This window comes from Phycodurus eques, chromosome 9, assembly GCF_024500275.1.
Source record: "Phycodurus eques isolate BA_2022a chromosome 9, UOR_Pequ_1.1, whole genome shotgun sequence".
Lineage (NCBI taxonomy): Eukaryota > Metazoa > Chordata > Actinopteri > Syngnathiformes > Syngnathidae > Phycodurus > Phycodurus eques.
Window position 1 is genome coordinate 9,613,826 of NC_084533.1, and position 24,016 is coordinate 9,637,841.

Here is a 24,016-nt window from a genome sequence, read left to right on the forward strand (position 1 = left end):
TTGTGGGGTCTTACCACATGTTGCAGTACTAAAAAAGACCTTACCTTGTAGAAATGGCATCTTTAAGAAAGATTAGCTTGAGAATGGATGTGATCAGTCCACAATGTTGTGTTTGTCCATGTTTAAGTTCTGTGGAGCTTTGGTTTTAAACTCCAGTTTCACTTAAATTGCAATAGTGTCCCCCTGCTATATGGTGGTTTATTGTTCGTACCCTTACTAATATCGCATTTTTTTAAGTGATTGTTTTTGAGGTTTCACAGTATACCTAATCACTGTAATGCCATTGCATGTGGGAAAAGAAAGCCCAGTAACTGACGCACTTTGCGGCCGTTTATTGAATGCCAGGAGAACAGTACAGAGCAGTGAGCACTGAATACACTCATGCAGAAGCTGTTGTCAGCCACTGCTCCCACCCAGAAACGCACATGCAGACTCGCCGTCCTCACACGCCGCCCAAGCAGGCCCCGCCTCTTGAAAGCACATGCATGCATGTACACAGACATGACAATATGTAAAGTATTTCTATAAATTAGATTTTTGCGTTTAAATACTGTGTTTGCAAAATATTTAAAGTCTGAGAATGTTAAACAAAACAAATTTTTTTTTTTTTTATATCTTTCCATATTTTATTATATAATTTCTCTGCTTTTGCTAGTGGCTCAGGAACGTATCTCTTACGATAAACAGGGTTGAATATTATTTTTAAAAAACGTGCTTGTACTAATGCCCTTCCTCCAATCGACCCCTCCCCCATATGCAGTCGAGTACATAAACACTCCCAGCTAGTACCTGCGAAGGTACAGTACATTTAACAATATACAGAAACAAACAACAACAATGAAGCTGAACAAGGCTCACTTGTATTTGATTTAATAAATTTTATTTGAGAGGAGAATGTTGCAGCAAAGCGGAGGTTGTGGCAAGTAGCAATGCAGTATCTAGAGGTTAAGGCACATCAACAATATAAGCTAATATTAGCATGTGTGTTTTTTTTGTCTGCGTATCTTGATATGCTATAATTATAATATTGTAATAATAATAATATTAACAATTATGGTAGTAATAATATAATGTTTACACCATCTTTCTGGTTTTGCCTCGGCATGCTTGGAACCCCAGTAGACCAGGTACTAGAACTGGTTGTCGTTCGCAAATTCACTTGTCCATGAATTTTTCACGGTAGCGATCTGATGACAACTTGCGACCAAGGAACTACACTGAAGTGAGGGGCATGAGCATTCGTCAGGTCATATAATACAAAAACTGGAAAAAAAAAAAAAAAAAGCTGCTTTGCCTCCATCTTGTGGCATCTCTAGGTAATTTCACATCTTTTTGGGTGGGTGCAATTTGCTGGTTTTCACTATTCCCGGCAGGGCTCTGTCCCGATCCCCTGCAAGTTGCAGGGGTTCAGGGTACCTGCTTTTTCTGATGGAACAGTGTCAATGAGTAGAGCCATGTCTTGCAGAGAAGGTACCGCGTGATGGAAAAGGAACATTTGGTAAATTATTTCGCATCATAAAGGCCAAACATGGTGCTGTACACTTTGGGCAAGTTTTAGGGCCCATCAGATGTGTTGCTTTAGCAAGTCAATAATGACTATATGGATGCTAATAATATGTATCTTTACCTGTAAGGGTGACTTAACTTCAGCTCATCAGATTGGCACTACACTTTACGCTGTTGTTGGTTGTTATTCTAGAACACAAAAATAACACAGACCAAAAAGTAGTAGCATTGGCAACTAAGTAAGGCAAGGTTTCCAAAGTCATCCTTAAATGTTCAGTGCCACACTGCAATTATGTTACAGCGATATAGCCGGAGAGAGTATAATCTTATGCCATCCAAAACGTTTTTGGATGTAACTATACAGTACATAGAGCATCAAGTGTCTTATAGAGCATATATCAAGTGTCTTTCTTAAGAAGTGCACAAATGGTGAAGGCCGAGACTTGCTTAGTTAATGATGCCTCAATTCCCTCCTATGTGTTCTTTGAAAGAACGTACTGTATATGCGTAATTATGATAATGAACACAAACATGTGAGCTGACATGACCTTATCAACGGTTGTGCCATCTCATTAACACATAGCCACTTGGTGGATTGCTGAAAGGGCGTATGCCCCTGGCAGCTAAAGGCGGATTAGACTGCCACCGCAAAGTTTAGAGAACTCAAGATCATTGGAAATGAGATTTAAACCTTCAGCACATTCTCTGAGGTAATGACAGACGAGATCTAAATGGGAATTATTTCTCTTTACACTTTGGTATGACATGACATGATGACATTGCACTGGTACGCTCACAAACAAGTGAACATGAGCCTGTATACGGAATAAAGCAAAGGTACATACTGTACTGTACCATATTTCCTCAGATACAGTGATCCCTCGTTTTTCGCGCTTAATGGGCACCAGAACCCCCCGCGAAAGGTGAAAAACCACAAAGTAGAATTTCCGTGTATATGGGTACCAGAATGTTTAAAATATGTAAACAGTATTTATACTTTACATATTTGAGACAAACATTACAACAATATACATATTTACTTAAATCTTTAATTATAAAACCTTCTACAGTAATTAACATTCATCAACATTGCCCTCTGAGAGAGGCGAAGAGGCTTGCATTGGTAGTGGAGGAGAGGCTCTCACTTGACTCGTAGAGGCTTTAGGTTCACTCGGGAACTCTTCTGCTTGAGGCGCTGATGGTGTAGCTGGGTTTTTACCTTGGAGAATAACATGGTAATGGGTAGTTGTTGTCTTTGTTTTTTCTTTTGCTTCAAAATTCCCCTGTACAAGGACATAACCCCGTCTCTTATTACGCTTCCTTATTGAAGCAGTTTTGCGGATGTTTGCTTCCTCTTTCTTGATGTACCGCACTGTAGATTCATTCACGCCATAATGGCGTGCCACAGATGCATAACTTCTGCCCTCTTTGATCATATCTAAAAGTTTCACTTTTTCGCTGATGGTCATCATCTTCTTCTTCCTCTTATAAGGTGACGGCTTCCAGGACGGGATAAATCATAATATTTAGTTTATTTTAATTTTAAAAATGCATGAGTAAAATCAACGCCTCAGCCATAATATACGCCTCGCCCTATCTGTAATCCCCCAGCCACTTATTGTGAAAATCCAGAACATTTAATGTGGGGATTGCAAATGTTCATGTTCAAATTTCTATTTGACTGCTTGTATTTTGACCTTTGTCAGTCCCAGTGTTCTGATTACTTATGCCAGTATAATTGTATTTGTATGTGTATTTGTATAATATAGTGTGTGTGTGTGTGTGTGTGTGTGTGTGTGTGTGTGTGTGGAGTTTGTATACTATGTAGAAAAGCATTTAAAATTACAAAATAAGAGGATATTCAAATGGTATCATCGTTTCCAAATGTCATCACATCAGGGAATAGATTAACCTTTACAGAGCAGTACAAACAGAATTCTTCTTACATACTTAGCGTGCTATTAAAGTTATCGGCCGTTGCTGATATTTTCTGTTAGATGCTGTAGATATTCCAAACATTCTCATGCTTAATTATACATTATATTATTCCTCATTAATAACATTATAAGTGAGGGTGAGATTTAATGTCTGTAATTTAATGTTGAATTTTTATATGGGTTACTGACAATGATGATAATCATTGTCATAATCCATAATCCATCCATTTTCGATAGTGCTCGTTTTTGTTAGGGTCATGGGTGAGATGTAGTCTATCCCACCTGACATTGGGCAAGAGGCAGGGTACACCGCCACCACAAACACCTAAACACCACCACAATGGATTTGAAATTAAACGAACAAGATGCGCTTTAACTGTAGACTTTCAGCTTTAATTTACATCCAAATCAGGTAAACAGTGAAGGAATTACAACAGTTCATGTACATACCTCCCACATTTTAAGGGGGTCGGCTTGATGCGTGCTAGAATCTCGTATCCTCAGGTTAAGCCAAGTTTCCATGATAATGAAAACACCTCAATCAGGAATGTAGCAATTTCCAGCGAGTTCCAAGTCGTCCGTTTTATGTACCAGAGATCTTGTGTTGGACAGATACAGACTCGGTAGATAACCCAACTAAGAGGTGGCTTATGATGATCTCGCTAGCGTTATCATGAAACCCACTTAAGTACTAGGCAAGACGCTCCCCGCTGCAATATGATTGGCTGCTGCATCGCTGGAAGGATATCTTAGCGCTACTGTTCACTGCTTGGCCACATTAGTAAATGTGAGTTGCACGTGCCTACAAACTGAACAGGACTCATGAGGACCGAACCAAAACAGTTGAACCAAACTGTTTGGATGGTTTTCAAAAACTGTTCCACCCCTACAGGGCACACATAAAAAAAACAACCACATGCACAGTCATATATCTAAGAATAATTTAGTCTTCGATGGACATAAAGTACGTGTTTGTGGAATGAAGGAAGAAGCACGAGTACCTGGAGAAAACCCTCGCAAGTCAGAACATAATGATGGATGTACACAACATTGTGCAATGGCCACTTCTATGTCAGTGCCAATTTATAATTGTTGTTAAAAACGTCCACGCCACACATAAATCAAACACAACCTGTGGTAAGTCTCCACACTTTAATTCAGGTTATGTGCCTCAGCAAGCTGTTTTTGTTAGCAATGCAGTTAACTAATACACTTACGTAATTACAATTACCGCACGTTTCTTTGCCTGAAGGGAAACGAGAGGCATATACAGTATTTGGGGGAGGCGTTTCTTTGTCTTTAGTGGATGATGCACCCGGTGACTAACTGGTGGCACAGCGTCTATTAGAGGGACTGCTATCAGTTGCGGTAATATGGTATGTTGTTGGATATTCACTCACATTGTAATGGTTAAAATCTTCTCAGCCATGATCTTTATTTCATCGGTAATCTTTCAGGTGACTGGAGGCTAATTTTAAAGCTGCCAGCTGTCATCCAGCATGGCCTGTCACTGTACTGTGATCCGTGGCAGCCGGTCTTGTTATCAGCTTTGGCTTGTGACCTGCATTACTAATGTATGTGAAATGCTTTGGCTTTTGAATATGCTATCATGAGACTCTGATGCCATGATGACCACATGTAATGGAGTCCTGGCAAAGGTTGGAACCTGGAATGGCAGTGAATCCCAGTCCACTGTGACAGATTATTCTTCAGTGTGTTGACATACAGTGGTTATAAGAAGTCTACAAACCCCTGTTTAAATATCAGGTTTTTGTGATATACAGAATGCACTAAATCATTTCAAAAGGTTTTCCATCATGAATGTGACCTATGACCTGTGCAGCTCAATTAAAGAGGAAAAACATTTTCAAGAGGGAAAGTAAAAATAAACAACTGAGATGATGTTACAGAAGTGTGCCCACCCTCTTATAACTGGAGATTTGTCTGTTTTCAGTTTTTAGCAATCACATTCAGAGTCAGACTTATTCTAAATTGGAGTTAGCACAAAATTGACACAATTTAAAGTGCCTCTAATTCACCCCAAATAAAGTTCAGATTTTCTGGTAGGCTTTTTTACATTTTCTTAGTAATTATCTAACAGCACAAGCCATCGTCAGCAGAGATCTATAGAGCAGAGGGACCTCATTGTTCAAAGGTGTCTTTCAGGAGAAGGGTACACATTTAGTTCCAAGGTATTAAATGTACTATGGAACACAGTGTAGACTGTCATTACCAAGTGGAGAAAATATGGCACAACAGTGACACTAGCAAGAATTGGATATTGTGGACATTGCCTACAGCAACATTGAATGAGCCACAGGAATTCTGGGAAGTAGTGGTTGTTTAGTACATCTGACAACAATCTTCCATCTTTTTCCTACTGTATGTCTGGTCTATGGGGTGGGGTGGCAAAACTGAAGACTCATCCCCTAAAGAATACCATACCTCCAGTAAAGCATGGTGGTGGCTGCAATGCTTTGGGCGATTTTTCGTGAGCTTGAACTGGGGCCTTAGTAAACGTGGAGGAAATTATGATCAGTTCCAAATACCAGTAATTGTTAGCACAAAACCATCCGGCTGGAATGCAAATAAATGACAGGAAAAGCCAACTAGAACAGGTGAACTTCATTTGGGGTTAGTCAGAGGAGCTTTAAATGGTTGCAGTTGTGTGCTGACTCCCATTTAATATGTTTGAACGTGATTGATTAATTCTGAACACAGCCACATCCCTGCTTCCAAGAGTGTGTACACACTTTTGCAACCACATTGTCTTAGTTTTGTTGATTTTTACTTTCCTTCTCTCTTCTCTGTGTAGTCTTAAATCTATCTTAGATCTAGTCAGAGTAAACATACTTCGGATGGTTAATATTTTAATGGTCTTCGTTCAAACCAATCACTCTACATGGCGTCTGATGGCTTCTATAGTTTTATATTAGTTCCCACTGAAGCACTTCCCATGTTTCCTTGTACGGTCTGCATTATGCATGTATCATCTGTTCGATTGGGTTTATAGGCGCCTAGAACTAAGAATAAAGTGTGGAAGGGAAGAGGAAGGCTGAATAATCATAGCAGCACACTAAGTAATGCTCTGGAAGGTTTCATCGACACCGGCAGCCAGTGTGCCGTGAAGTCATTATTATTAAAGTATAACTTCACCCGCAGGTTAGAGCACTGCATCACTTTGCAGAAAGAATATGAATGGGAGGGGAGGGTTGTGGATCCACAGTTGACAGTAGTGGTTCCTAAACCCTTGCAAGACATGAATGGAAAAAACATGGTAAAACAAAGGTCATGTTTTACTCATATATCATTGCTGAAAAGGCTGAACGCCAACCCTTACTGAGTTTGACTGTTTTCTCTTTTGGCACTACCTAAAATTTTAGATTGTCTAAATTTCAGGCTAACTCAAACACCACTAATACTTATTGTAGTTTTCATCAAATGGCTGAGTTAGAGGGAATTCATTATTTTGCCTGTATTTTAACCCACTTGTAATAAAAGCAAACGAAAGTGCCATGAGAGTGCCAAAGTGTCATTATCCAATTTTTGTTCTGAATATCATCATTTATTTACCACAAATATTTCTCTCCATTTATCTATGCCTGCGACATACTGTATAATGACAGGCAGAACAATTCAATTCAACTATATGGCAGAAGGTACAATTAACCTGTGCATCCACCTGTTGCCACTCATACAATGGAATGATAGCTTTGTTTTCAACTAATCAGGACTGAATTTCACGCTAAGTTATTCAATTTTATGGTAAATTGAGGTGAGATTATTATTTCAGAATGTATACTTTTTGTGTCACTTTGGTTGAGCTTTTTCCAATGTAAAATATGTGCCTTAGCTCAATAAAGGTGAAGAGACAACACTTGTAACGTTGTCTTTCTAGTTTATTCCTGGCAAGAAAGAGAAGTTGCACGAGCAACATGACAACATTTCCCAAAAATGACAGTCTATCAAAATGTGTGTACTGTGGTTGGAATGGCCATACAACACACCGAGAATTTAGAAAATCGGATGATGGGTTCAGGAGAAACAAAATGTTTGTGTGTGTGTGTCAGAAAAAAACCCATCCTTTTTGGGGGCTGTTATTGTGTGATATCACCCATAGAAAATCCATCCATCCATCTATTTTCTTCTGCTTATCCGAGGTCGGGTCGCGGGGGCAGTAGCTTTAGCAGGGAAGCCCAGACTTCCCTCTCCCCAGCCACTTCCTCTAGCTTTTCCGACGGGATCCCGAGGCGTTCCAGGCCAGCCGAGAGACGTAGTCTCTCTAGCATGTCCTGGGTTGTCTCCGCCTGGTGGGATGTGCCCGGAACACCTTACCAGGGAGGGGTCCCTAATCAGATGCCCGAGCCAGCTCATCCAGCTCCTCTTAATGTGGAGGAGCAGCGACTCTACTCTGAGCCCCTCCCAGATGGCCGAACTTCTCACCATACTAGCTTCTGTAGCCGGGGATCGGATCGCCAAGGTCCCCAGGAAAATCTGGTAAAAAAAACACAGTAAAAACTGAATTATTTCTCAATAAGTCTCCTCGACCATGTCATTTTGTCTCCTCTTCGTAGAAGCCCTTGTCCGATTGGCTGACAAATTTCAGGTAAAAATATCCACCAATTCCTCGTATAGGCCGAAATTCAGTAAAGTCGTGTCAAAATCACCATGACGTTTCTGTTGGCGTCATTTGCCCTAAAAACTCACCTTAACTAGCGCAAATGGAACATTATCTGAGTTAGGGAGAAAAGCAGTGTGGGCATTAGAATAGGTCATGCACATCAGCAATCAATTGTTTTTTTGTGAATTTATTTGCAATGGACGATGATAGCGGTATTTGAAGTGTTCATTCCACGTTTTTGAGAAAATTCCACAAAGATGGCGGCCACTTGTCACGTTGCTAGTTGCGCAGAGGAAGAAAACAGGCAGTTTATAGGTATGTGTAGTGTGTAATGTCTTCAACATGGCAGCTTCTGTTCCACTTATACCAAACATTGAACCGCCTCATGATCACAAACATACAATTGGAACTGGATGTTTCAAGATTAACTAATAATGAAGCACATGCTACTTCACCAAGTCTCAATACAAGTACATCTGATCATGTGTGCTCTGGTAAATTACCATTACAGTGTTAGCCCTTGGTTCATTATAACAAAGTAATGATGGACAGCTCTTGTATTGACAGTGATGACTTTTTGCTTTAAAACAAGCAGTAAAACAATTACATTTTTTATTGAATAGATTCGTTGAACAGCGAAAATATATTCACAGTACATGGAGTTGAATACTGAGATTAGATGCTATTAAAACAAAAATGTTGGCTAGCTTGTATTATATCGTCATTTCTACAGACAGACAACATCTTCCGTGTCTGAGGACATAAAAATACATACATAATACAAAAAAATAAAATCTCCTTTTTAAACAACCGCAACTACCTCCCATTCCTGCTGAGCCCCCGCCACACACACACACACACACATGCGCACACATACGCTTGTTTGTGTTTATAGGCTCAATTTGTCACAGTGGATCAGAACATGACCCTTGCCTCTGCAACGTTTATACATTTTCTCTAGTGGAAAGACCTTCTTGGTGAAAGAAATGAAAAGCACTACAGCTAACACCAAGTTTGAGTTTTTTTTTGTTTTTTTTTGTTTTTTTATTTAACTTGCAAATTGCTTCTGTTTTTTTATGCTGTTAAATTTCCATCCATTTTCCGTTTATCCTCACAAGGGTCGCGGGCGGGCTGGAGTCAAGGTCAAATTCAGTCTAAAACAGGGTTCTTCATTTATTAGTTCAAGCAAAATGTCTTCACTGAACTGGAAGGACTGATCAAATGTCTTAAATTCATGTAATGGAGTGCTTTTAAACAAGGCATCAAACAAGTACCTGGCAATAAAAGAAATAAAGTACATTTGAAAGAAACAAAGAAAAATGTTTTGAGTGTCTGCTGCTTTTTTTAATATATAAACTACATTTGCAAAAGCATTTCAGACTTAAACAATCTTAACTACTATCCAACAACTAAAGAACTTTAATGCCTTTTTTTTTTCCATGATTTTGTATTTATTTTAAAGCACAACGCCATCTGCTGAACTTGTCACCACTTGCCTGCCTCGCACACACCCATTCGCCAGTTCCAATCCAAGTTATATTCCTGAGTATTTCTTGTGCCTGTACTGTAATTCTACTAATACAGTGATCTGAAAATCCACGAGAAAATTGCTATTGTTAAACTAAAGCTGCACTAAGGCCCCCAAAAGTCGTGCGCGTTAAATTGCAAACTTTGTCTAACTAATCTAAGAGGTCTTAGTCAGTGTTTGGCTAGTTACTGAGCGTGGCTCTTTGGTTTGTATCTGTAAGGCCATGGAAGGAACAACAACAAATGTGAGCGCTAAAGAAATGTCAATGAATTTTTCATTAGGCATTCTCTGCAGGACTTTGCTGTAAAATATGATTGCCAATATTGAACTCAAAAGTGCTGATATATGGAAGCGTCTAAAGCAAATCAAGTAAGATTCATTAGTGATCTCCATGTGAATCTCTTTACTCATTACTTACGGAAGCTTTCTCCTTTATTACATGCAAATGGAATTTATTTATGTAAAAAAAGATTTAGTGAGCAAAATCGAAAAGCCTCGCACCATATAAATTGGGTTCATTGTCTCAGGGAGAACTCTCCTGTCTCAAGACGTTCAAAATAATGAATATATACTGTATACACTGAATAACACATTTATGAGATGACCTGTCATTCAGAATGAGAAGAGACCATCCAGCATAATGAAGTACTATAATGCTCTTTCGATCTCAGAGCTCTAGGGCCGAGGTGATTTATCATTTGGAACAGGAATGAGGAATTTCAAACTGGATTTGCCTTTAGACCCCTCAACTATCCATCCATTCATTTTCTGAGCTGCTTCTCCTCACTAGGGTCGCGGGCGTGCTGGAGCCTATCCCAGCTATCATCGGGCAGGAGGCGGGGTACACCCTGAACTGGTTCCCAGCCAATCGCAGGGCACATACAAACAAACAACCATTCGCACTCACAATCACACCTACAGGCAATTTAGAGTTGTCAATTAACATACCATGCATGTTACTGGGATGTGGGAGGAAACCGGAGTGTCCGGAGAAAACCCACGCAGGCACGGGGAGAACATGCAAACTCCACACAGGTGGGGCCGGGGATTGAACCCGGGTCCACAGAACTGTGAGGCAGACGCTCTAACCAGTCGTCACTGCGCCGCCACCCCCCCAACTAAAGAACTATAATTTATTTTTATTTTTTTTCATTTTGGGGGGAAGCTTCATGGATAGCAATAATAAGACTGAAAGCAGTGATAAAATGGCCCTTGCACCCATTTTCTCATGGCAAATCTTCCAAATGATCATTCAACTTTGACGCCATACTACACCAGCAATAGATGCAAAAAAAGCTTCACAATTTGTTGTCCATCTGTGCAGAATAACTGCTTCCACAAGGGGCTCATTTGACCGAGTTCCCATGTTCTTCAAAGTACAAGCTTTGGAATTTGCCGGAAATGGCTGCTCAAACCAAAAAGACAGACTTCCTGTATAAGTTTTGGGCATAGGTCAGCTGGACTTTTCTGTGCATCCTGTTATGGTAGAACTGTTCACCCAATTTCATGTCAACCGGTTAAACTGTGAACATTTTTTTTTTTTTTTATTTCTAAACTGTAAGAGTGGTTGATTGGTTGTGTTTAGGACCCCCACAATACATATGTTTCACCAGGATACATAAGCTTGCAAAGATAGGGCAGTGACTCCCCAAAAGCCAATTAATTTTTCGGAAGAATAAAATTAAACACAATGAATCGCACCGCTTGGTGCTCAGGCCTGATTGTATTTCAGCATTACAGCGTTCCCTCGCTATATCACAGTTCATGGTTTGCACCGCTGCTATTTTGCAAATTATTTTGTGGAACATATCTGGCAGCTATGTAAATCCCCACTTGATTGCAGAATTCTCTGATTTATAGGGATGTTTTCATGCGTTTTTAGAGTACACTTACTTGGTGTAGGCGGCACGGTGAACGACTGGTTAGCACATCTGCCTCACAGTTCTGAGGACCAGGATTCAAATCCCGGCCCCACCTGTGTGGAGTTTGCCTGCGTGGGTTTTCTCCTGGCACTCCGGTTTCCTCCCACATCCCAAAAACATGCGCGGTAGGATGATTGAAGACTCTAAATTGCCTGTAGGTGTGAATGTGAGTGTTAATGGTTGTTTTTTTTATAAGTGCCCTAAGATTGGCTGGCGACCAGTTCAGGTTGTACCCCTCCTCTAGCCCGAAGATAGCTGGGATTGTGAGGATAAGTGGTACAGAAAATGGATGGACTTACTTGGTGTAATGCCCTCTTCATGTCAGTTGTCTAACACATACACATTGTATATACTACAATATGTACACTGTTTTCTAAACATTTTATGTTTGCAATTTCTTTAAAAATCATGTTGTAATACATTTAAATGTGTTTAAAGCTTGGTCTGGGACATTCCCTGTGATTAACAGGAGTTCACTGTGAAACTCTTTTGTGGCGTATTAACAGAAATCAAGGTACATTTATCTTTAAGTGGTGCAGGTCGAAAGACAGTAAAGAATGGGGCCCAGCTCAACCTCATGATATTAAACATAAACAACACATGAACACGATAAAGTATCAACTGCTGCGTGTCAAGAAATATGAGCTTGTCACTATAAATACCGTCTGACTTTTCAAATGTAAATAAGTTGGAGTAATGCAGAGATGACTGATGCGCTAACTTGACCAGCCTGGAAAAACTCACTCGATTCACTTTCCACCTGTGTGTTCGGTTGGCAGTCTTTCAATGTTCTGAACTCTTTATTTTTGTTATTTTTATTTGAGCTGCTTGGGGGAGTTGTGCCACAGCAGAGTCAGTCTGAATGTTGACCTTTGCAGGATCAATGTCACTCCTAAATGCGTTTGGTGTCCTCATAAGAATCACTCAGTCCTCATGAAAATGTAGCAGAACAACCAAACTCTAAAGTCTTATAATTGCCCAAACATTTCCACATATACAAGTACAATATGTCTAAAATATATTTCCTTTGTTTTATACAATTTTTTCCTCATTGGTACATGATTTTGGCATGTCCCACACATTGCTCCTCCAACTGAGGTGTGTAATAAGTGGTTAAATTATATATTTCTTTACATTGTTTTATTGTCCACAAAAGGCTATTTGGTAAAATGAGTCAATTTGATTATTGTGCATGAGTCACTGCAATTGCTGTCCACCATGTCGATATGCCCGTTTAAGAACCCCCTTTTTTTTTCTGACATTATAACCAGTATTTTGGAGTTCTTCAAATGAGGCTGTGACAGTTGCAGAATAAATAGTCACACTTATGTTTTGTAATTTTCATCATATTATGTTTGTAGTTCGATGTTGTCACGCTAACAGGTCCGCCCGCTTCCATCATTTTTTGTTTTCATAATCTTTGAAGTTCTTTTATCTATTTTAGTCAGTCTTTTATTCCTGGGAGTTGAAACGGGAACATTTCTCATGAATATGCGACATGTAAATAAGACTGCTTTGACTGGACTGCTAATCTTCACAAATTTAAATATGGAAAAAAGCTTGGCTGTTATTGGTACATATCACGGCGTCTACTAGCGACTGCATCCATCGATGTCTTACTATCATTGCACAATTTACCAAGCGTTGGATTGTTGTTCCACTAATAGGGAAAGTGATCTGAAAGGGGATGTGGGTGAAAATTTAAAGAGAGGGGGATATTTTGACATTATGGTTGTGATCCGCGGCGGCACGGTGGCCGACTGGTTAGAGCGTCAGCCTCACAGTTCTGTGGACCCGGGTTCAATCCCCGGCCCCGCCTGTGTGGTGTTTGCATATTCTCCCCGTGCCTGTGTGGGTTTTCTCCGGGCACTCCGGTTTCCTCCCACATCCCAAAAACATGCGTTAATTGGAGACTCTAAATTGCCCGTAGGCATGACTGTGAGTGCGAATGGTTGTTTGTTTCTATGTGCCCTGCGATTGGCTGGCAACCAGTTCAGGGTGTACCCCGCCTCCTGCCTGATGACAGCTGGGATAGGCTCCAGCACGCCCGCGACCCAAGTGAGGAGAAACAGCTCAGAAAATGGATGGATGGAAGTCTCAAAGTCACCTTATGGTGATATTGACTCGCATTAACTCACATTTCTTTAGCTGGCAAACTACTTGAGAGTGAATAAAAACCTCTGTGGGTTGTAGCAAAGTAGCGCACTTCATTTTGCCTCATACATGAATCAACAATCAGTTCGACACAGTTGGTGGATTTCCTAACGATCAAATTGTTGACTAATTCAGCATTTTTCACAGTGTGGCACAAAAGCTTGGGAAAAAGACTCAGTGAAAAGTTACACTTTAATCAGGTGGGTGAAGTCTAAATATTGTGCATTTTGTTCGCATTTTACTTTTGGAGCATCCAGCTAATAACTTAACTGGAAGGGTATATTCACACACTCAGACAGTTTACAGTATATCAGTCTGGGATGTAGTATCGGTGCGTAAAGTATTGGGTAATTTTTATCAATCCGATTATGAGTCCGGTATCGGTATCCTTGCATCACTTGGAAAGACTATATATATATATATATATATATATATATATATTTTTTTTTTTTTTTCAGGCCGTAACAGTTCTGTATAAAAAAAAATCACGGTTGTCAAATTCACTCAAATTGTCGTCTTAAAAATGGCAAGATCACGACACACCCTTTCATCAGTGTGCACACATACACACACACACGGCCGTAACACTGTGGGGGGGGGGGGGGGGGAAATAATAATCCAGCATCCGACATTACCGGTGCTTTCACATTGAACAGCTGCTTGGGACTGGTTTTTGTGGTGAGCGATGCACAGTGATCAAACCAGTTGCTACTGGCTAGCTAGGCTACTAATGCGACGACAACTAACGACGCGGGGAGAGCAGAACTAAGAAACACGGCTTAAGTACAGGAATGTAAAGGCTTAAATCAATCGCAATCAAAGCTGACCGGCTCGGCGTTCCATCGTGCTGTGTACAAGAGCCGAGCGGCTGTGTGGCAGAAATTCTGGAAGGGGCTGTGGCAGTGAAAAATCAGTGTGGAAAATCAGCAAGTAAAATGCCCTCGTTCCTTGTTCATTGGTGACCACAGACAATGCTAAAAATATTGCTAATGCTATGCTGTGGAAGTGGTTGGATGCGAGATGCTTCGCACACACTATGAACCAGAGAGTGCAGTGTGGCGACTCCTGGCCAGTGTGACACTGGTTTACAGAGCAGACCGGAAGTCTCAAAAATGTTTTTTTTTTTTTTTTTTACTTCCATGTATGTTGTAAATAAATAGTCCAGTTTTTGCCGTCATAATCACCCCCCCCCCCTCCCCCACCCCCAAAAAAACCCAACAACAACAAAAACATTGAACTGTGGGTAAGGCAATTGAGAAAATATTCCACCCATCCATTTGCAATACTTCTTATCCTGTTGAGGGTCCCTGGGGAACTGGAGCCTTTACCAGCTGACTTAGGGCTAAAGGCAGGCTACACCCTGGACTGGTCGCCATTCACTCACTCGCTTTATATAGAGATGGACAAACATTCACTCTCACATTCACACCATCACTGAGTCGGAACCTAACCCATGCTGCCTGCAGCATGGGTTAGTTAAGTCAGGCAGGCGAGTATACCACTACATTGAGAACAGATTGTCATCACCAATAATCACCTCGGTGATTGGGGCTGGATCTGGAATGTCTCGCCCGCGATATATAGGGATTGACTGTATCGCAAGTCAATCTCATGCTGATTCTCACCATTGCTTGTTTACTGTCACAATTGACATGTAAGGATCAATGATTGAGTGGTCTTCCCACATGTATGTGCATGTCGGTCCATGTTTGTTTATTAACGCGGTGCCCGTTTTTATGTTTTGCTCTCACAGGACTCAATGCCCTGTCCTTTGATCCGGCCGCCAATAACGACCCCCTGCACTTCAACAGCTCCAGCGGCTCGCCACCTGTGGAAAACGCGTCCGAAAACAGCAAGAAGAGGAAGCGAGCCAGCCTGCCTCCAGGTACTGACGCTGACTCAACTGCAGCGGGGTTTTACGTAAAATGTTGCACCCTTGTTGATTTGTAAATGTGATGCAACGTGGTTTCTTTCTTTTTGTGCCGCTGCTTCCTTCGCCAACGTCAAATCACCGGAATGGGAATTGTTACCTAATCCTATTATTCGGTGTCACTATGGCAGAAAAGAACAGCTTAGTTTGCTCTTTGCAAGGTGTGTCCTCTGGCTCAGCTTCTCTGTCCATCTCTGAGCGCTGTTGAGTTTGCCTGAGTGAATGTCTGTTGCCATGCCAACACCACCTGCCAATCAACACTGCAGCAAAACCATTTAACAACTGACCTTGCGTATGCTTGTGTGTGTGCGTGCGTGCGTGTACTCACATATATAAGTATTTTATTATTTCAGATTCATCAAAGGTTGCCCCACCCTTCAATGTCACTTTTAGCGAGACATTCTAAATACACAAGTTAATGAACTGCTTTTGTGAGTAAAAAGAAACTGTCCTTTAGACTGGGAGGTGCTATCCTTGTTGTCTCTCTGCTTTGCTTCCTAGCGTTAATTCCCTATTCCATGTAAAGAGATAATTGGATAATGTATCATATCAAAAAGGCTCTAATTGTCCAAATTATTTAATTGTTTAGTGGTAGAGGGGTTCAGCAACGAGGCTGCTTCTACATTAAACCACATTCTCTTTGAACACCAGTGAAGTACACTTTAATCCAATTTATTGCAACGTGGAAAAGGTCTGGCTTCACATTGTAATATAAAATTTTTATATCTATCTACTGTATCTAAAACAATGACTATACAGTAATTAAAACCACCAAGACATTTTACCAAGTAGATTGTAACGTAATTAGCATCCATTCATCCGTTTTCTGTAGGACTTGTCCTCTTTAGGGTGGCGGGTTAGCTGGACCCTATCCCAGTTGACTTTAAGCAATTACATCCTGGACTGTTTGCCAGCCAATGGCAAGGCACACAAACACAACCAACCATTCACACTCACATTCATCCATCCATCCATCCATCCATTTTCTACCGCTTATCCGAGGTCAGGTCGCGGGGGCAGTAGCTTTAGCAGGGACGCCCAGACTTCCCTCTCCCCAACCCCTTCATCCAGCTCTTCCGGGGGGATCCCGAGGCGTTCCCAGGCCAGCCGAAAGACATAGTCTCTCCAGCGCGTCCTGGGTCGTCCCCGGGGTCTCCTCCTGGTGGGACATGCCCGGAACACCTCACCAAAGACCCCTAATGATGACGACAAACGATGGACTTGGTTTTCCCTTGCCCGGACGCAGGTCACCGGGGCCCCCCTCTGGAGCCAGGCCTGGAGGTGGGGCTCGAAGGCGAGCGCCTGGTGGCCGGGCCTGCACCCATGGGGCCCGGCCGGGCACAGCCCGAAAGGGTAATTGGGTCCCCCGTCCCGTGGGCTCACCACCTGTGGGAGGGGCCATAGGGGTCGGGTGCAATGCGAGCTGGGCGGTGGCCGAAGGCTGGGACCTTAGCGATCCGATCCCCGGCTACAGAAGCTGGCTCTAGGGACGTGGAATGTCACCTCTCTGGCAGGGAAGGAGCCCGAGCTGGTGTGTGAGGTCGGGAAGTTCCGACGAGATATAGTCGGACTCGCCTCCACGCACAGCTTGGGCTCTGGTACCAGTCCTCTCGAAAGGGGTTGGACTCTCTTCCACTCTGGAGTTGCCCACGGTGAGAGGCGTCGAGCAGGTGTGGGTATACTTATTGCCCCCCGGCTCGGCGCCCGTACGTTGGGGTTCACCCCGGTGGACGAGAGGGTAGCCTCCCTCCGCCTTCGGGTGAGGGGACGGGTCCTGACTGTTGTTTGTGCCTATGCACCAAACAGCAGTTCAGAGTACCCAACCTTTTTGGAGTCCTTGGAGGGGGTGCTGGAGAGCGCTCCCACTGGGGACTCCATCGTTCTGCTGAGGGACTTCAATGCGCACGTGGGCAATGACAGTGAGACCTGGACGGGCGTGATTGGGAGGAACAGACCCCCCGATTAGAATCCAAGCGGTGTTCTGTTATTGGACTTCTATGCTCACCACGGATTGTCCATAACGAACACCATGTTCAAGCATAAGGGTGTCCACACGTGCACTTGGCACCAGGACACCCTAGGCCGCAGTTCGATGATCGACTTTGTGGTCGTGTCATTGGACTTGCGGCCGCATGTCTTGGACACTCGGGTGAAGAGAGGGGCGGAGCTGTCAACTGATCACCACCTGGTGGTGATCAGTTGACGGTGGGGGAAGATGCCTGTCCGATGTGGCAGACCCAAAAGTATTGTGAGGGCCTGGCAGAATCCCCTGTCAGAAGGAGTTTCAACTCCCACCTCCGACAGAATTTTGCTCATGTTCCGGGGGAGGCGGGGGACATCGAGTCTGAGTGGACCATGTTCCGCGCCTCCATTCCTGAGGCGGTCGATCGGACAGACAACCATTCGCACTCACAGTCACACCTAAGGGCAATTTAGAGTCTCCAATTTATGCATGTTTTTTGGGATGTGGGAGGAAACCGGAGTGCCCGGAGAAAACCCACGCCTTACACCGTGTATTGATTTAGTACATTAAATTAATTTATAAACATTTGAGAGATTTCTTTTACAACCCCAATTCCAATGAAGTTAGGACGTTGTGTTAAACATGAATAAAAACAGAATACAATGATTTACAAATCATGTTTGACCTATGTTTAATTGAATACACAACAAAGACAAGATATTTAATGTTCAAACTGATAAACTTTATTGTTTTTAGCAAATAGTCATTGACTTAGAATTTTATGGCTGCAACACATTCCTAAAAAGCTGGGACAGGTGGCAAAAAAGACTGAGAAAGTTGAGGAATGGTCATCAAACACCTGTTATATATCCTACAGGTGAACAGGCTAATTAGGAACAGGTGGGTGCCATGATTGGGTATAAAAGGAGCTTCCCTGAATTGCTCAGTCATTCACAAGCAAAGATGGGGCGAGGTTCACCTCTTTGTGAACAAGTGCGTGATAAAATAGTCGAACAGTTTAAGGACAATGTTCCTCAACGTACAATTGCAATGAATTTAGGGATTTCATCATCTACGGTCCATAAGGTCATCAAAAGGTTCAGAGAATCTGGAGAAATCACTGCATGTAAGCGGCAAGGCCGAAAACCAACTTTGAATGCCCATGACCTTAGATCCCTCAGGCGGTACTGCATCAAAAACCGACATCAATGTGTAAAGGATATCACCACGTGGGCCCAGGAACACTTCAGAAAACCAATGTCAGTAAATAAAGTTTGGCGCTACATCCGTAAGTACATCTTAAAACTCTACTGTGCCAAGCAAAAGCCCTTTTAACAACAACACCCAGAAACGCCGCCGGCTTCTCTGGGCCCGAGCTCATCTAAGATGGACTGATGTAAAGTGGAAAAGTGTTCTGTGGACCAAGGAGTCCACATTTCAAATTGTTTTTGGAAATTGTGGACGGCGTGTACTCCGGGTCAAAGAGGAAAAGAACCATCCGGACTGTTATGGACGCAAAGTTCAAAAGCCAGCATCTGTGATGGTATGGGGCTGTGTTACTGCCAATGGCATGGGTAACTTACAAATCTGTGAAGGCACCCTTAATGCTGAAAGGTACATACAGGTTTTGGAGAAACATATGCTGCCATCCAAACAACGTCTTTTTCATGGACGCCCCTGCTTATTTCAGCAAGACAATGCCTAACCACATTCTGCACGTGTTACAACAGCGTGGCGTCGAAGTAAAAGAGTGCGGGTACTAGACTGGCCTGCCTGCAGTCCAGACCTGTCTCCCATTGAAAATGTGTGGCGCATTATGAAACGTAAAATACTACGAAGCTGTACTTCAAGCAAGAATGGGAAAGAATTCCACCTTCGAAGCTTTAACAATTAGTGTCCTCAGTTCCCAAACGTTTATTGAATGTAGTTAAACGCAAAGGTGATGTGACAGTGGTAAGCATGACCCTATCCTAGCTTTTTTGGAATGTGTTGCAGCCATAGAATTCAAGGTTCATGATTATTTGCTAAAAACAGCATTTATCTGTTTGAACATTAAATATTTTGTCTTTGTAGTGTATTTAATTAAATATAGGTTGAACATGATTTGCAAATCATTGTATTCTGTTTTTATTTATGTTTAACACGACGCCACAACTTCATTGCAATTGGGGTTGTACTATCCGGGAGAAGCTTCACTATTTGCTTGACAAACTCCAGCAGAGGGTGCTCTGGAGTGTTGGTATTCTTTATTTTTTATGCTTTTAATCTATTGAATTGAAGGTTTCCGCCTGTTATTTGGAATTCTTGGAACAGTTCATCACGTGTGCTAAAAACATTATTGTTAAATAGTTGTTGTAGGTGGTTAATTATGTTGTTCCCATGGACTAAAATTAAGGTCTATATTATTCCTTTTGAGATCTGGATTATGCCAGATTGGGGAGCGCATACTGGGAGCTATTTGAGATCCTGTAGATTCAAAATTTTGCCACCAAGCCGTTAAGGTGGATGCGACTATTGGATTCTTGAAGCCTTTAGCGTTTAAGACTAGTAAAAATAAATGGGAGTTTTGGGAGTTTGATATTGTTGCAGTCTATTTGTTCCAATTCTAGCTAAGAATGACACTCCTCATTGTAGTGCAACCATGAGGTCTCGTAAATGGTTTGCTAAATAATAGTGTTTAAAGTTGGGAGTATTTAGGCCTCCCTCCTATTTACTTTTCTGAAGAGTGGATAGACTGATTCTATTTTTCGAATAAAAATGTATTACAGCAGAAACTAAGGTTTGAACTATTTAAATGTGGCCTTAAATGGAATAATTGAAAATCAATAATTTATTTGAGGTAAGGTATTTTTATTGTAGCTATTCTTCCCAGTAATGATATAGGCAAGTTATTCCAGTGTCTTAAATCCATCCATTTTCTGAGCCACTTTTCCTCACTTGGGTCACGGGCGTGCTGGAGCCTATCCCAGCTATCATCGGGCAGGAGGCGGGGTACACACAAAACTGGTTGCCAGCCAATCACAGGGCACATACAAACAAACAACCATTCACGCTCACATTCACAACTAGGGGCAATTTAGAGTTGTCAATTAACCTACCAAGCATATTTTTGGGATGTGGGAGGAAACCAGAGTGCCCGGAGAAAACCCACGCAGGCACGCGGAGAACATGCAAACTCCACACAGGTGGGGCCGGGGATCGAACCCTGGTCCTCAGAACTGTGAGGCAGACGCTCTAACCAGTCGCCCACCGTGCCGCGCGTCTTAAATCAGCTGATATTTTTTCCAGAAGTGGTGTGTAATTTAGATTGGTTAGCTCTGTGAGTTTTGACGAAATATTGATGCCTAAATACTTAATTTTTCCTATAGGAATAGGGTACTCTGGGATTTGATCTGCAGGAGTCCATGAGTTTGCTGTTATTGGGAGTATTGTTGATATGTCCAGTTAATAGAGTAGTCTGATATTTGTGAAAATGAGATTGAAACCTGCCTGAAGAGAATACTTAGGTTCCTGTAAATAAAGAAGAATATCATCAGCATATGTATGGATTTTGTGTTCTGACACTCATGAGCTGATACCTTTAATATTAGCATTCTGACTTATAGCGGCAGCAAGAGGTTTGATAAATATTGCAAATAGCATTGGTGAGAGTGGACATCCTTGTCTGGTCCCTCTTTGTAATGTAAAACTTTGTGAAGTGATCCTATCTGTGGTGACTGTCGCTTTCGGCGAATTGTATAGTGTTACTATCCAATGCATAAATGAATCTCCAAAGCCAAATTTGCGAAGTCCTGCAAACAGGAAAGCCCAGTTAACTTTATAGAAAGCTTTCTCTGTGTCAAGTGCCATGATGATTGCGTTTAGATTTTTAGGCTGTGACATGCTTATTAAATTCAACAGACGTCTGACATTATTTGTGGAACTTCTACCTTTAATGATGCCTGTCTGGTCATAGTGGATTATCGACGGAAGTACCTTTTCAGGTCTCGCTGCGAGGGTTTTCGAGATAAACTTGATATCTACATTAATCAGTTTCTAAATAATAGTCTATATATATAAATGAACTAAAACTTGCCTGATGGGCAGAATACTGCCCGTGGGCCGGATTGGATCCCCCATGGGCCGTATGGTTGACAACCCTGCTTTAAATAATATGACACTAAGGCTGGTTTTACACTGCAGGTCCAAGTGCCAATTCCGATTAAAATGTCTGTTCGATGTAGCCTCGCCGCCCCTCCCTCCCCCAAGAATTTTTTTAAAAAATCAGGAAAACTGAAATGGTGAAAAACAGCTGAAAGCAAAATCCACAATTCATTACTAGATTGTTCTCAGTCTTTAAAGTCTTTTTAGCAACTACAGTATCTTCAAACATGTTGAATATATTTGGAACTCTCGTAAATACATCTCATAAATCTCAATTCACTCAGTCTTGAAACATAGAAAGCATTTAATTGGTCTGGGTTGATTTTAACTCTTCCTAGCCATGGATTTAAATGAAGAGAACTTCGGCATGATTCAACAATTATTTTGCTTATTAAAGGATGGACAGAGCTCTATTTGCTGTAGCGCTTGTCCTCATTAGAGCCGCGGATGGGCAGGAGCTTATCCCAGCTGACTTTTAGCAAGGGGTGGGGTACACCCTGGAGTGGTTGCCAGCCAATCACATGGACACGTGTAGCATATTTTACATGATATTTAATTGTTCATGCTTTCACTCTGGTTTAGATTTACAGCAGGTGTTTATTTTGCGTGTTAATTTGTCGTGTTTGGGCAGATGTGGATGTATCAACAATCAGTGTATTACGATGCCGTCTTGTTGGCATTGATGGGGTTTATCCCATCTGTGCGTTTACGTTGTACTCTCATTAGCAGATGCGTATTGGATTTTTATCCACATTTGAAAGAGGCCTGATTCCAATCTGTAGATGTATGATTTCATGCAGGTTTTTTTGTGCGTTTTCCTTGCCATATGACGCATTCCCCACTTGTTCTACTTGAGAGCAAAGAAACATGCAATGTAAATCCAGCCTAAGTGATTTGGACAACTTTTCTCCTCCTCTTAAATAATGCATGCTGGCCAAATAGCTTTTAGGTATATTGAAAAGAATCCCTCAGTATTTCATATCTCATCCTGTCGCATCATGTTCGTGTCATAGCCTCCCTATAGTCACTGTTTACTGTCCGCTGTAAACAGTGATGAAGAGTGACACGTCATTTCTTACGTAACGGGATTTGTCTCATGGGAGATAATATATCCCAAGAAGGTTTTATGCAAGCATATTTTCACCCTCTGGAGTATAAGGTCAGTATTTGTCTTTTTAAATGGTGTTACTCTTTAACGCTGTGGAAAACCTCTGAACGTAAAAAGGCTAACCAATCACATCGGCCCATTGAGGATACAGCCTTCTCATTGGCTTCACACGCTCAAGCTCGGTGGCCACAGCTGCTGATGGAGCTCATTAACATCCTTGCTGATTTAGTCTCGTTGAGGGACCACTAATGGATAGATTTTTCTCATTACTCTTGATTTTCTCACTTCATAATCCGTTGTGTGTGTGTGTGTGCGTGTGCATCCGTGCGTGCCTGTGTGTGCGTGCGTGTGTGCTCGGCATGTTTGTGTATACAGGCAAATGTCCTTAACAACACACTTTTTGAAACAACATTGCTCAGCTGCAATTTCACTTCATTAAATTAGGGGTAAATTTAAGAGAGCAACAAAATAAACGACTTGTATGATGAAGCCCTCGAGGAATTTGACTCATTTCAGACTTAATGTTTCCCCATTGATAGATTATTTACAACATATCAGCTAGCCAGCCAAGAAAACAAAAACACAGATGTACTTGCATCATGTGACTGCCGACAGTTTACGCTTTGACATCCGAAGTTGAACACCTTGATTTAAGGTCATAAAATTCATCCATCCATCCATCCATTTTCTTAGCCGCTTCTCCTCACTAGGGTCGTGGGCGTGCTGGAGCCAATCCCAGCTGTCATCGGGCAGGAGGCGGGGTACACCCTGAACTGGTTGCCAGCCAATCGCAGGGCACACACAAACAAACAACCATTCGCACTCACATTCACACTTATGGGCAATTTAGAGTCTCCAATTCATGCATGTTTTTGGGATGTGGGAGGAAACCGGAGTGCCCGGAGAAAACCCACACAGGCACGGGGAGAACATGCAAACTCCACACAGGCGGGGCCAGGGATTGAACCCGGGTCCTCAGAACTGTGAGGCTGACGCTCTAACCTGTCGCCCACCGTGCCGCTCATAAAATTCAATATTCAAGCAAAAAAGAATCATAATATGTGACGTCAGCGCATGCCACTAGACCTCTTTTCAGCCAGCACCAAAGGATAAAACACCTTTTTTTTCCCAGAAAGCAGTATGGTGGTAAGAAAAGAAGAAGCAAGCAGAAAATACTCTCAGTACTTTTGCAGTATTAAACATC

General features: G+C 42.0%; 1 protein-coding gene across 4 annotated transcripts in view; it reads left to right on the forward strand.

The window, feature by feature from the left end:
* Positions 1-24,016, forward strand: part of enox2 (ecto-NOX disulfide-thiol exchanger 2) — a 261,786-nt gene that overhangs the window by 97,764 nt on the left and 140,006 nt on the right. For all 4 annotated transcript variants that reach the window (XM_061685288.1, XM_061685290.1, XM_061685289.1 and 1 more), the window contains one exon: positions 15,422-15,553. In XM_061685288.1, coding sequence (XP_061541272.1) covers positions 15,422-15,553 — 132 coding nt within the window. The remainder of the gene's footprint in view (positions 1-15,421; positions 15,554-24,016) is intronic.